This window comes from Aquarana catesbeiana, linkage group LG11 (genome assembly GCF_042186555.1).
Source record: "Aquarana catesbeiana isolate 2022-GZ linkage group LG11, ASM4218655v1, whole genome shotgun sequence".
In the NCBI taxonomy this organism is placed as follows: Eukaryota; Metazoa; Chordata; class Amphibia; order Anura; family Ranidae; genus Aquarana; species Aquarana catesbeiana.
In genome coordinates this window covers 231,090,334-231,104,359 of record NC_133334.1, presented here as the reverse complement: position 1 = coordinate 231,104,359, position 14,026 = coordinate 231,090,334, and the positions used below count along the sequence as shown (strand labels likewise).

The 14,026-nt window shown below is 45.0% G+C and overlaps 1 protein-coding gene across 1 annotated transcript in view; it reads left to right on the top strand.

The window, feature by feature from the left end:
* The window catches only part of LOC141111742 (5-hydroxytryptamine receptor 3A-like), a 59,585-nt gene that overhangs the window by 26,112 nt on the left and 19,447 nt on the right, over positions 1–14,026 (top strand). The window contains exon 7 of the mRNA XM_073603882.1: positions 5,109–5,245. Coding sequence (XP_073459983.1) covers positions 5,109–5,245 — 137 coding nt within the window. The remainder of the gene's footprint in view (positions 1–5,108; positions 5,246–14,026) is intronic.

Sequence of the window (14,026 nt, the reverse complement as noted above, 5' to 3'; positions counted from 1 at the left end):
AATTAGTGACAAAGAGGTCATGAACAGCAGTGAGTTTGTTGCAGACAGAGCGGGCGTTCCAGAGGGCGCAGGAGAGAGTGAGGCTGGTGTTGGCAAGAAGAGGAATGGAGACTAGATTGTGTAGATTGCGACTACTGCCAGAGGGTGTAGGGTGATGGTGATGGGTGTGTTGGGCACAGTTAAATAAAGTGGGCCCAGGGTTTGGGGAAATATCTCCAGCGATTAGGAGAAGCAGAAGAGTGAGGGAGGTAATATGAGAATATGATTTGTATGAGGGGACATGCTTCAGTATCCTGGGGGGTATGTTAGCAAGTGGGCTTAGAGTTAGAAAGAGGTGATGAGTGCAGTAATAGGGGGAGGGGAGAAGTGAGGGTGATATGTACAGGTTGTGGGGTGGAGCAGAGGGATGTAGAAAAGAGAGTTTGAGGAGAGAGGCAGCAATTGTGAAAAGGAGGAGAGGTAAAGAGTGCATGTTTCAGAGAGGAAGATGATAAAATTAGGAAATGGGGTCACCTGCAGTCTTTTATAGTTTGCTTTGTGCAAATCGCTGAAGTGCAAGAGCAGAAGTGCCACTTATTTTAAGAACGCCACTTCTTTGGAAGAACCCCCTGTATGTGCAGCCCCCTGTATGTGTTCCCCCGTAAGGAAGGCCTTGTTTTTATACTGTGTGTTGGGTGTGGGTTGAATCTGGCAATTAATCAATTAGGAGGGCATATTAGCAACACAGCTAGCAGGGCATAACTTTCACACCACAATCAAACTGCAAGGGGACTAAAAGGCCAAAATTGTAAAGATAAGGCAACCCATAATTTAGGTAAGACTTAATGGCTAAATAAACATTGAAATAATGTGAGCATGGCTACAGATGGAGTTGAAACAGTGGTGACAAACAGATTTACCCAATAAGCTTTTTTGCAGTCATGCAATGTTCAGTTTTAAGGTATGTGGAGATATAAACGCAGGTTTACCCAATAAGCTTTTTGCAGTCATGCAATGTTCAGTTTTAAGGTATGTGGAGATATAAGCGCAGGTTTACCCAATAAGCTTTTTGCAGTCATGCAATGTTCAGTTTTAAGGTATGTGGAGATATAAACGCAGGTTTACCCAATAAGCTTTTTGCAGTCATGCAATGTTCAGTTTTAAGGTATGTGGAGATATAAACGCAGGTTTACCCAATAAGCTTTTTATCCCCTTGGTATATTATACCACAAAGCTTGATTGACTCACTAGATGTACACCTATTTGAGTTCAGTCCCTCTGGTAAGCAGCTTCTGGTGTCTTTGGTGGTGGATCTACTATCAACTGTTATTACATCATACATATTTGAAGTCAATGACTGTCACTATATTATATCCACATGTGGTTGAGGATTATCATCACACATGATTGAAGCTTGTCACTGACTTTTTTCTTTTTTTGGACATCACACGTTCAAGTTCCTCTGTTTATAGACATCACATGTCATCAGGGCTTTTTTTCTCAAACAATAGGTGCTGAAACTTAACCACGGCCCCACAAAACCCCTCCCCCTACACACACCCTCCAAATCACATCAAATAGTGGGTGTGTTCAGTCAAATTTCACAAAAACAGTAGGAGGGTCTAACAGGGGCAATAAATACCAGAATTGCATTACATACAGAGTGCAGAGCTATCACTTGTAAACACAGAAACCAGACTTCTGTGTTTACAAGTGATTGTAGTGAGCAGGCACCAAAGGGTCTGAGCCAGAGGTGGTGGAACTGAGTTCCACCAAGTTCCCCCTGCATATCATAATAGAGGACTGCTTGGAGTATTTTTGAGCATATCATTTATTATTCACGTTTTTTTTACTCATAATATTTGTTATGGTTTATATGATCACATAAGCGCTGCACATTTCACCCAATTTGTCATTTTTTCAACTTTATCCACTGCTGTGCTGGCTGCTTTAGTTTTTTTTTTTTTTTTTTTATTTCTTTTATAGACAGTGCTGTATATATGTGTTTATAATCCACCTTGTATATACCAGAGCTCATATTTTAATTACTTTTTATATGTTTTGTGTCTAACCATCCTTTGAAATAATAATAAAAAATCTGTGATTTTTTTACAAAATTTTTGACTCCTATTTGCTGCTAAAAAGCCCCGCGGGAAACTTTCCACTTTTTTCTTTTCAAAAATTGTAATTGGGGTGTGCAGCCCTCTCAGACTCTCATTAAAGGGTCACTCTATGATATATTTTTTCACACAAATAGAGCTTTCTTTTTGTGGTATTTAATCACTGCTTTTTAAATTTTTTTCGCTATAAAAGAAAAAAGACCAAAAATTCTGTAACAAAAAATACATTTTTTTTTTCGTTTCTGTTATAAACTTAAAAAAAATAAAATATTAGTAATTTTTCTTCTCCAAAATTTATACTGCTACATATCTTTGGTAAAAATAACCCAATCGGTGTATATTATTTGGTCTGTGTGAAAGTTAGAGTCTACAAGCTATGGTGCCAATCTCTGAAAATTGATCACACCTGAAGTACTGACGGCCTAGCTCATTTCTTGAGACCCTAATAAGCCAGAAAAGTACAAATACCCTCCAAATGACCCCTTTTTGGAAAGTGGACATTCCAAGGTATTTAGTAAGAGGCATGATGAGATTTTTGAAGTTGTTTTTTTCCCCACAATTCTTTGCAAAATCAAGATTTTTTTTTTTTTTTGCAAAATTGTCATTTTAGCAGGTTATTTCTCACACACAGCCATACCACAAATTACACCCCAAAACACATTCTACTACTCCTCCCGAGTATGGTGATACCACATGTGTGAGACTTTTACACAGCGTGGCCACATAGAGAGGCCCAACATGCAGGGAGCACCATCAGGCGTTCTAGGAGCATAAATTACACATATCCTTTCTTGACTACCTCTTGCACTTTTGAAGGACCCGGAGCACCAGGACAATGGAAACGCTCCAAAAATGGCCCCATTTTGGAAAGAAAACACCCCAATGTATATTCTATGAGGCATAATGAGTCTTTTGAAGGTGTCATTTTTTTCTACAAGTTTTTGGAAAATGTGGAAAGAAAATGAAAACGCATTTTTTTTTTTACACAAAGTTGTCCATATTTCTAACACATAGCATGTACATACCAAATTTAAAAAGTACACCCCAAAATAGATTCTCCTACTCCTTCTGAGTATGGTGATACTACATGTGGGAGACTTTTCCACAGCCTGGCCACATACAGAGGCCCAACATGCAGGGAGCACCTCAGGTGTTCTAGGGGCATAAATGTCAAATCTAATTTGACTATCTATTACACTTTTATGAGACACTGCTGGGCACTGTAGTGGCATGAATGTGGCATGGATGAGCATGAATGGGTATGGCTGAGTATTGTTGGGTATGGCTGAGTATGGTTGAGTATGGCTGGGTATGGCTGGGTATGGCTGGGTATGGCTGGGTATGGCTAGGTATGGCTGAGATGGATGGATGGCTGAGTATGAATGGCATGGCTGAGCATGGATGGCTGAGTATGGGTGACATGGCTGAGTATGGATGGGGCTGAGCATGGATGGATGGATGAGTCCTGCAATGGGCACAGAGCAGCGTTGTGGGCACTACAGATCCAGCCCACAGCGCTGCTGCACCCAATCTTTCCCTCTCCGCTAGCGATCGTTACAGAGAGGGGAGAGAGGAACCGGACATGACGCTCATTTGTTAAGAAGTGATCGCTCCATCATTTGACAGAGTGATCGTGTGGTAAACAGCCGCTGTCAGCAGCCATTTACTGTGATCCGTCCTCAGGACCTGGGAGTCATGGACACTCTCGTGTGCGCGCCCCAGGGGGCGCGCGGTAGCACGATTCTGGGAGGACGTCATAGTACGCCCTCCCAGAGTTATTGAGTCGTGCTGTAGCTGTTATTCGGCTATAGCACGGTTGTTAAGTGCGTCATAATGATCCTTTGTACTGAGATTTATGGCTGGCTGTGATGCTGTCACTTCTAGCTGAGTAATTAGGATTATAATTGAAATACAATAGGAGTATAAGAATTGTAACATATGTGTGCATTGTTGGACTGTATTATATACTCCTAACTCCTGCACTCGCTGTGTTACCTACTTTAGAGCTCTGCTTTCTGTGCATTACTTACTACAGACCCCTGCACTCTGTGCATGACTTACTCCTGAACTCTGCACTCCGTGTGTTCCTTACTCCTGTGACCTAATTGTTATTTACTCCTGACCCCTGCACTCCATGCCTTACTTTTTCTTGACCAGAGCAAAGTAGGCTTAGGTTTTATTTAACCATACCCCTTTAAGTCCTCCCACTATTAAGTGCAATTTTGCCACACCCACAATTCGCCACAGTGGCATCATTGCTCTTCTTGGGGTGCCCAAGGGTCTTTCACAATTCTAGTTGCACCCCTGACTTGCACAAGGACCGTTATTCCAGGAACACCAGGTATTATTTTAATGAAAGCTGTAAATCTAAAAGAATGAAAATGTTTTTCATAGCTACATTAAAAGCACTGGCATATCATCTATGTGTGCACAAGGGCCCCGAGGAAGGGGGCTACTGTGCCCTGACACACCCTGCACACATGGAGTAAATAAAAGTCCATAGCATATCCTTGGGCCCCAAGAGGCAGTAGCTAGCACTGCAGCCATTGAACTTTTTTACATTTCCACTGCTGCCAACAGCCACTGCTAGTAGCACTGGCAGAATGATATATAGCTGCCTCGCTCTCCATTAAGTCCAGAGGATGGAGCAGGATTATAGTCATCAGCACCTGTGATCATCATCATTATCATGAAATAGAAAAAGGAATGCATTATTTCAGAGACAATTGCCAAACTAACGTACAGTGACTGGACAGTATGTAAGCAGCTTAGTTAGGCCACAACATAAGGCCATAGCAGATAGATAAATTGATAAGTAATAATTGTGCTGCACTGTGGGATATCTGATGAGTGCTGTGAAAATATCTACATCAAAGTGCAAGTGCAAATGATAAAAATGTGAAAGGATAAATTGTGAACAATTATGATCTGCACAGATAAAAATATCGAAAAAAAAGCCTTAGTACAATTTCTTACAGCCATTTCATGGTGTATTTCATTCTTTTGCAGGTGAGAATGTTAAAATAGTACATAAATATGATTCTGGAACAGTATATAACCTTTCGAGATCATCTTTCTTTAGCATAGGGGAATGGGACCTGCTAAACATTTCAGTGATGCAGAATAACAACACAGTCACATATACGGTAAGAGGGTTGAAGCATTTATGCCTTTTAAAAGGGATTATTGGCTAAAATCAACACTTTGCATGAATCAGTAGCTCATGTCAGGATCACCAACTTATATGGCACCTACAGTACCATGGGCAACCTTGATTGAATGGGTGAATGAGTGGGGGGAGGGTCGGGGTGTCTAATGTCGTAACGTACTAATGTCGCATAGTTAGTAGTACAGCAGCTCCGACCATAGCTGTCAGTTTTTTTTTTTTGTGCAACCAGCGGGTTGCTTGAAAAAAAACCTGTAACTCCCATCGACAGGAAATGTTCGATGGGAGCTGGTTGTCGGAAATTCCGTGTTTAGGCTCCATCGGACATTTTCAGTCGGAATTTCCAACAAACGAAATTTGAGATCTGGATCTCAAATTTTCCGACAACAAAATCCATTGTCGTAAATTCCGATCGTGTGTACACAATTCCGACGCACAAAGTTCCACGCATGCTCGGAATCGAGCAGAAGAGCCGCACTGGCTATTGAACTTCATTTTTCTCGTCGTACGTGTTGTATATCACCGCGTTGACGTTCGGAATTTCCGACAAGATTTGTGTGACCGTGTGTATGCAAGATAAGTTTGAGCCAACATCCGTCGAAAAAAAACATGAATTTTGTTGTCGGAATATGTGCGATCGTGTGTACGCGGCATTAGTGTGTACCAGGCTACAGGCTACCATGGGCAATGTCCTGTTATCAGAAAAGATAGCATACCTACATTTTAAGGCCCCTTTCACACTGGGGCGGTTTGCAGGCGTTATTGCGCTAAAAATACTGCCTGCAAACCGCCCCAAAACAGCCTCTGCTGTTTGTTCAGTGTGAAAGCCCGAGGGCTTTCACACTGAAGCGGTGCGCTGGCAGGAGAAGAAAAAATCTCCTGTCAGCCGCATCTTTGGAGCGGTGAAGGAGCGGTGTATTCACCGCTCCTGCCCATTGAAATCAATGGGACAGCGCGGCTATACCGCGGCAATACCGCGGCTATAGCCGCGCTATACGAGTGGATTTAACCCTTTTTCGGCCGCCAGCGGGGGGTTAATTGTGGCTTTGTACCATGTGACACTATGCATATCCTGCTGATAGACTCTGTCTCTTCCACAGCCACTTCCTGCAATGCTCAGAGTCTGTACACTCCCCTTTATGTAAATGATGTCATTGCCCTCACAGCTCTGATGGTGGGTGGGATTGAATACATCCTAATTAGCATTCAGTCCGGCCCGGTCACACCTTCAGGAAGTGTCCAAACCTCCCAAGTCCCACCTCACAGTTCCCAACTTTATTCAAGAAGGAAACCCCTTCACATAATATACACAGGCTGCTGGGAAAGATAGCTGTGCTGAGGCTGGGAGGGATTGGATCACAATTGGCCCTGGTCCACACTAACACAACATGAAAGTTCTGCGACTTCCAGCTCGACTTTGCTGTATGACTTCCTTGAGACCAGTTGTGATTTCAAAGCGACTTTACTGATAAGATTCCGATTTTGATGGATCTGTGTTTTTTTTTCTTTAACCACGTACATATACTGCGGCAGGGAGGCCCTTAAAGTCGTTGTAAACTTACTTTGAAAAAAATAAAAAAACACCTGCAAGACAAAGGCATAGCATACTAGCTCATTATGTAATACTCACCTGAGATCGAAGCCCTCGCTACAGTGCCCGTACACAGCACTGGTCGGCGACATTTCTCCCCGGAGTTACTTCCAGATATTGCGGCTCCGGCACTGTGATTGGCCGGAGCTGCGATGATGTCACTCCCGCGCGCGGGAGCCACCGGTAACGGCACGTACGTGTCATTGCTTCAGTGTGCATGTTCCGATGATGTCGGCACATGCAGATACAGGGGTTATCACCCCATGGTGTCACTGGTCCCCAAAAAGTGTCACTTAGTGTCAGATTTGTCCGCTGCAATGTCACAGTCCCACTAAAAATCGCTGATTGCCGCCATTACTAGTAAAAACATTTTTAAAAAGTCCATAAATCTATCCCATAGTTTGTAGATGCTATAACTTTTGTGAAAACCAATCAATATACGCTTATTGGGATTTTTCTTACCAAAAATAAGCAGCAGAATACATATTGGCCTAAATTGATGAAGAAATTCGATTTTTTCACATTTTTTGTTTGATATGTATTCTAACAGAAAGTAAAAATATTGTTTTTTTTTCAAAAATTGGTGGTCTTTTTTTGTTTATAGTGCATAAAATAGAAACTGCAGAGGTGATCATATACCACCAAAGAAAAGCTCTATTTGTGGTGAAAAAAAGCACATTTATTTGGGTACAGTGTCCCACAACCACGCAATTGTCAGTTAAAGTAATGCAGTGCCGTATCGCAAAAAATGGCCTGGTCATGAAGGGGGGTAAATCTTCCTGAGGGCAAGTGGTTAAACCTCACCTCCCAGGTCATCTTTGCTGCCTAAAAACTTCCTCCCAAGCACATTACATTCACACCTGAGTGTAGCGGAAATGCAGGTTCCCACTCAGGATTTTTTGCACGTTTTGCAAGCGTAAACATACGTGGCACATAGGGCAGCCTATCCACTTGAATGGGCTGCCCTATGCATGACCAATGCTCCAAAATAGCACTAGAACGTTTTCAGTCATGGAGTGTAACATGTTTTTCAGTGCACATTTTGGCACGCAGCAAAACACACATCTGCTAATCGTGATTGGGGTGTCATCACCAATTATGCTGCATTTACCTGTGCATGTTTCCGAATGCGCGGTAACTCACACAGAAAACGCATGCTTTGCTACACATTTCAGAAATGTGCTGCAAACATGCATTGCACTTGCGTCACCATAATGGCAAGCGCAATGCGCGTTCCCAGCAAAGCGTTTTCTGTGCGGGTTGATTCATGTTCAGAAACGCTCAAATGTGAATGCAACCTAAATGGTAACGCAAACGTGATGCACATTGTCACGCGGTTTCAAAACGCACGGCAAAGCGTACATCTTCTTGCAGGTTGCCATGTGTTTAGAAACGTGCTGCTGCTAACAAATGATAATGCAAGCACTACGAGCATTGCCACTCGTTTTTAAAACGCTTGGCAAAGCGTGTGTTTTCTTGCGGGTTGCCCTGTGTTTGGAAAGGCGCAGATGTGAACGAATGGCAACACAAGACACATGCCGTGCATTTTTTGAAATGCAGGGCAAAATGTACATTTTCTTGCGGGTTGCTATGCGTTTGGAAACATGCGCATTGCCGCTTCTCTTTGAAATGCACAGCAAAGAACATATTTTCTTGTGGGTTGCAGTGTGTTTGGAAATGCGCAGATGCCGAAGGAATGGTAACACAAGCGCGATGCTTGTACAGGATTAGGGTCAGTTATAAATATAAATGGGGACTTTGTTGCAAAAATTGTAAAGTGTGGGGTTCTTCCCCAATATCTATACCAGACCCTCATCCAGAATTTGGGTTTAATATGAATATAAAGGGTAACCGCAAATATCAAGTGTGGTATTCCTTTTTAATATCCACACCACATCCCCATACAGGATTAGGGTCTGCTATGGTTTTAGAAGGGAACTCAGTGTCAAAGATTAAAAGCTGGTCGGACACCCCTTGAACCACTTCAACCCCGGAAGGTTTTACCCCCTTAATGACCAGGCCATTTTTTGCGATACGGCACTGCGTTACTTTAACTGACCATTGCTCAGTCGTGCGATCAATATACCCAAATAAAATTGATGTCCTTTTTTTCCCACAAATAGAGCTTTCTTTTGGTGGTATATGATCACCTCTGCACATATCCACATATCCAATAAAATCTAATTTCTTCATCAGTTTAGGCCAATATGTACTCTGCTACATATTTTTGGTAAAAAAAAAATCCCGATAAGCGTATATATTGAATGGTTTGCGCAAAAGTTACCACGTCTACAAACTATGGGATATTTTTATGGCATTTCAATGGCGATCAGTCATTTTTAGCGGGACTTGACACTTTTTTGGGAACCAGTTACATTATTAAAGTGATCAGTGCTAAAAATATGCACTGTTACTGTACTAATGACACTGGCAGGGAAAGGGTTAACACCAGTAGTGATCAAAGGGTTAAGTATGTCCCTAGGGGGTGCTTGCTAACTGTGTGGGGGGTGGACTGACTGGGGGAACCCAGAGATCCGTGTTCCTGCTTAGCAGGAACACAAGATCACTCTGTTCTCCCCTCTCAGAATGGTGATATGCCTCTCTGGGGAACGATCGGCAGGTCCCGACGGACATCGCTGATTGGCTCCCCCTCTGGCCAATCAGCGAGTGCGCGTGCCTCTAGCAGCGCACGCACAACACTGTCTATTTCATGAAATGATGTACAGGCACGTGGTTTTGTGCAATATAGCTGACCTATCGCAGGAATCATATCCTCTATGATTCCAAAGGGTAACTGCTCAAAAATTGTGTTCTCTTTTATTATTCCTACCAGAGCCTCATCAAGTATTAGTGTCTGATGTGAACATAAAGGGGAGCTTTGCAGCTTACAAAAAAATTGGTGGATTCGCTCTGGATTAGGGTCTGCTATGTATAATATATAATATAAAAGGGAACTCCATATCAAAAATTAAAAACTGTGTGGGGTTCCCCTGTAATATCATATTAAACCCTCATTCAGGAATAATGTCTGATATGAATATAAAGGATAACTCTGCCAAAAAAAATTAAAATTGTGGTGTTCCCTTTTAATATCCATACCAGGCCCACATACAGAATTAGGGTCCTCTATGAGTATAAAGGGGAACTCCCCTGCTGCTGTCAATCACAGCCATTGAGGAGGGAGCAAGGGGGAAGTGCTAATCAACGCTCTGTGTGTCTATGCAAGCTACTTGCTATGGGGACACTGGGCGGGGGACCAGGAGCGCTGGCTGGGGACTCAAGAAGAGAAGGGTCGGAGCAGCTTTGTACAAAACCACTGCACAGAGCAAGTATAATATGTTTATTTTTTATTTTTTTAAACGCCTTTAGAATTATTTTAATTTTCTGCCTAAAGTTATACTTTAAAGCAGTTATACTTCCTACTTGTTCCCTATCTACTGTACAGCACAACGGAGTGTGAAGGTATAACAAAATTCCATTGGCCCCCATTCACCACCCACATGAAGGCCCAGAAACACCCACAGTAACCTGAAGACCAGGGCACATCAACTCCCACAGCTGCTACAAGTGACTCCCATAGCCCGCCCTGTAACTACAGAGGTTCAAAGGATCATGGGACATATAGTATCAGGAAGGAAACAGGAAGTCAGATCACTTAGAAATTCAGCCAGGAAGAGGAGTGACATCACAGACACCGAAACCTGCTCTATACAGCTAAACGAGGGATGTTACACAAAAACTTACAGCGGGGTTGTGATTCATTCACATACACAATGCATCTGTTGTTCTGGGGAGGAAAAGCTGGCGTTCAGCTTTAAAGTTGAACTTGAGTAAATTTTCAAAAGATGGTTAACTACTTCCCGCCCATAGGACATCCAAAGACATCCTTGGATTGTGGCGGGTATACTTAGGACTCCTCACCAATCGGGTCTCAGGACCCACTTCCTGTTTGGTCGGGAGGAGAAGCAATGGCCCCGGAGTGAGGAGTACCTGGAGCGAGGAGCAGCAGCCCTACTCCGGATCCTTGTCATCTATCTGCCTCCTAAGGTAAGGAGGCCTCTGATCGCCGCCTTCCCTTCTGTTGCCCCCATGGGGGGGACGGGGGAAAACCGCCATCCTATCCATCTCCTGCCGGGGGGGTGTTGGCTTTGGTTTGCCGCCCCCCCCCACAAAATATTGAGCACCAGCCACCACGTAACAACTGACGTTGTTTCTCTCTCTTTGTGACCCCGGAAACTGGGGGTGATGACTATGTCATCACTTCCGGTTCCACCTCTTTGTTTACTGGACAGTTAGCATCTGATCAGCTGCATTAGAGGACAGAGGAGAGATTTGGGGGCCCATGCTTTCCAAGGGATGTTGTTCATCCCTTGTGAGAGCAATAAAGTTAATCCAAAAAAAAAGTGTAAAAAAAAAAAAAAAAAAAGGTTTATATAAAACAAACATTAATAATAATAATAAAAAAAATGTAAAGCACCCCTGTCCCCCCATGCTTACGCGCAAATGCGAACGCATAAGTTACTCCCGCAGGCTTATGTAAACGTAAATGTACTGTATGTATGACTAGCCAATCCCTGGAGCCTATTGGACTCCACAATCATAGCTAGAAATCCTGCACAGCTGATGTAATTGAAAAATGGAGGTAATGATAATGGTTGTTTTACATAGAAACATAGCAAAGTGACGGCAGAAAAAAAGACTGAGTAGTTCGAGTCTGCCTGTTGACTGTTTCACTACCTCTGCTAGACGTTTTTTCCAAGCATCAACTACCCTTTCAGTAAAATAATACTTTCTAGAATTCATGGCAATTATGATAGGTCTTAACTGTAGGTACGTCTGTATCAATCCTAAGCTGCACCCCTTAGCAAATAGCAATGTCAGCTTGGCTGATGATGGCACATGCACAGTTACTTCTGCATTCAGGGCACACTCCCTATGCCCTGAATGGAGAGAGCACCATGCTGCAAGTGTTATGTCATCGTGGCAAGCACTGGCAGCAGTGACAGCTCAGTGCTGGAGGGCTTCATTTGCCAGGTAAGCCTGTTATAATGTGCTAATATTCAGTGCATACTAGCTTATTATGCCATCAACCACCTGGGACCGGTATAAAAAATAAATAAAGCAGGGTTTACTATCACTTTAACCTACTGCTATGTTTGCCTATATGTAATTACAAGCTTGGCTACATCTTCACCCTATCTGGATCCTAATTGACTGGACTGGCTTTTATATGCTTGTCCTGACAAATTGCTTCCCTCTGCTGCAATAATATCCTTCAGCTTATGCATGCTTTACTATGATTAAATGCAATCAAGTATTTTTTTTGGTAGAACTGAATTATTCCATGTCTGTGATATAAACCTGCTTTCTTTTGCTGCAATTTATTATTATTATTATACAGGATTTATACAGTGCCAACAGTTTACGTAGCGCTTTACAACTTGAGGGTAGACAATTAATATTTTCCAGCTTATGCATGCCTCTTTGTGCTGATACGCAACTAAAGTGCGACCCGGAGGAAAATCTAGACGGAGGGTCGGCATGACTATGGGAGGAACAGGTCGGCAAGGGTTAAGTTTTTTACTGAGTTAGTTAGGGGGAAAAAGGGCAGCTTACCTTATTGGAGGAGCAGGTCAGGTGTGTGGGTGGAGCAGGAAAGGGTTGGGATGTTGCACAGGCTGTTGGGAAATCATTCCAGAATTTTCCCTGTTGGTAGAAGTTCTGTCGGCCCCTGCGGAGAGAAATACAGGCAGGATGAGCGATTTGGAGGCCTTGTGGAACCAGGTTAAGGCTGCAGCCTCTACACGGGGTCCTCAGTGGCTCCAACAACAATTATTAGGCATGTTAGGGGGGTCGGGGGTTGATCCCTCTCCTCCTGGATCTCCCCCTTCATCTAAGCGCGCTAGGAGGGTTCGCCCTCCTGAGCGCTTGAGCCCTTCCCATACCCCCCGGGTCCGGCGGCCGCATGGGAGCTCCACACGGAACCCTTCAGTGTCCCCTGCTAGGCCATCAGCTTCTGGCCACAGCAGAGGGCCTGGGAGGAATCCCCAGCATCGGCGGGACCTGCGGGAGGGGGGGCCGCTGCGCTCTCTTCCCCCCTCCTCCCCCTCTACAGTGATTCAGGATGTCACGGCCGGCTCTCCTGCTGATGTGCCTAGCAGGAGGCCGGCTCGGCGAGGGACACAGTCGGATGCAGGGAGGGGCGGGAGCCCTGTCCCTTCTGGATCGGTGGGCAGAGCGGACTGTGGGAGCCAGGAGGTCCGGTACCTGCGCTCGTCGGCAGCGTCATCTGGAGGATCAGCTCCCTCTCCTGTGGCTGAAGCGTCGGCTCGGCGTGGGAAGGCTGGAGAAACAGGCAGCAGAAGGCAGTTGGCGCCCTCTGCTGCTTCTACACAGACATTGCAGCCATCTTCAAGCAGAGATAGAGTGACAGCTGCACGGGGGAGTGGCCAAGCTCAATTAAAGGGCCGGCGACCCCCTTCCACAGTTGGGGGTGCACGCGGACCCCGCAGCTGTCAGATGGAGGCGGAGGAAGATGAGGGTACGCCGGGGCGTGCTGAAGCAGAGGAATCGAGGGGAAGGACGCCTGCGGCACAGTCGGTGCGTGAGTCATCAGCAGAATCCGGCGAGGTGTCCAGCGATGACGGCGATGGGCGATCACCGGCCATGCGCCCTACCGTGCAGAGTCAGCTGGGATCCGGAAGTGCGGCTGCTCGGGATTCGGTGCGCAGGCAGCCTGGTGAGTCCAATTTTAATTCTGCTACTTTTGTAGGGCAAGGTGTTGGGTTCACGGAGGGTGGAAAGGGGGGGTCACGGGGCAGGGAGCAAGCGGGTCAGATGGGGAGGGAACCTGGTGTGGCGGGTTTGGCGGAATTTTTTGCGGGTTTTCGGGAACTGTTGGACCGTTGCGCCCCGCCTGGGCCTTCAGGACCAGTAGCAGGGCCGACGGGGGCGTGGGTCCCTGCCGTGACCACGTCGGATGGATTGGGCTGTGATGCCCCTGTTGCGTGTAGTTCTACGCTGCCGCCGGCGGTGAGCACGGCGTCCCAGTGGGAAGGACAAGCGGATACGGAAATCCCATTATCCTCAGCGGTAGTTGAGTCTGCGTCTCAGACGGCGAGGGTCAGTGGTGCGGAGTCGCGTAAGGCTAAGGAGTCGGGGGACGATGGG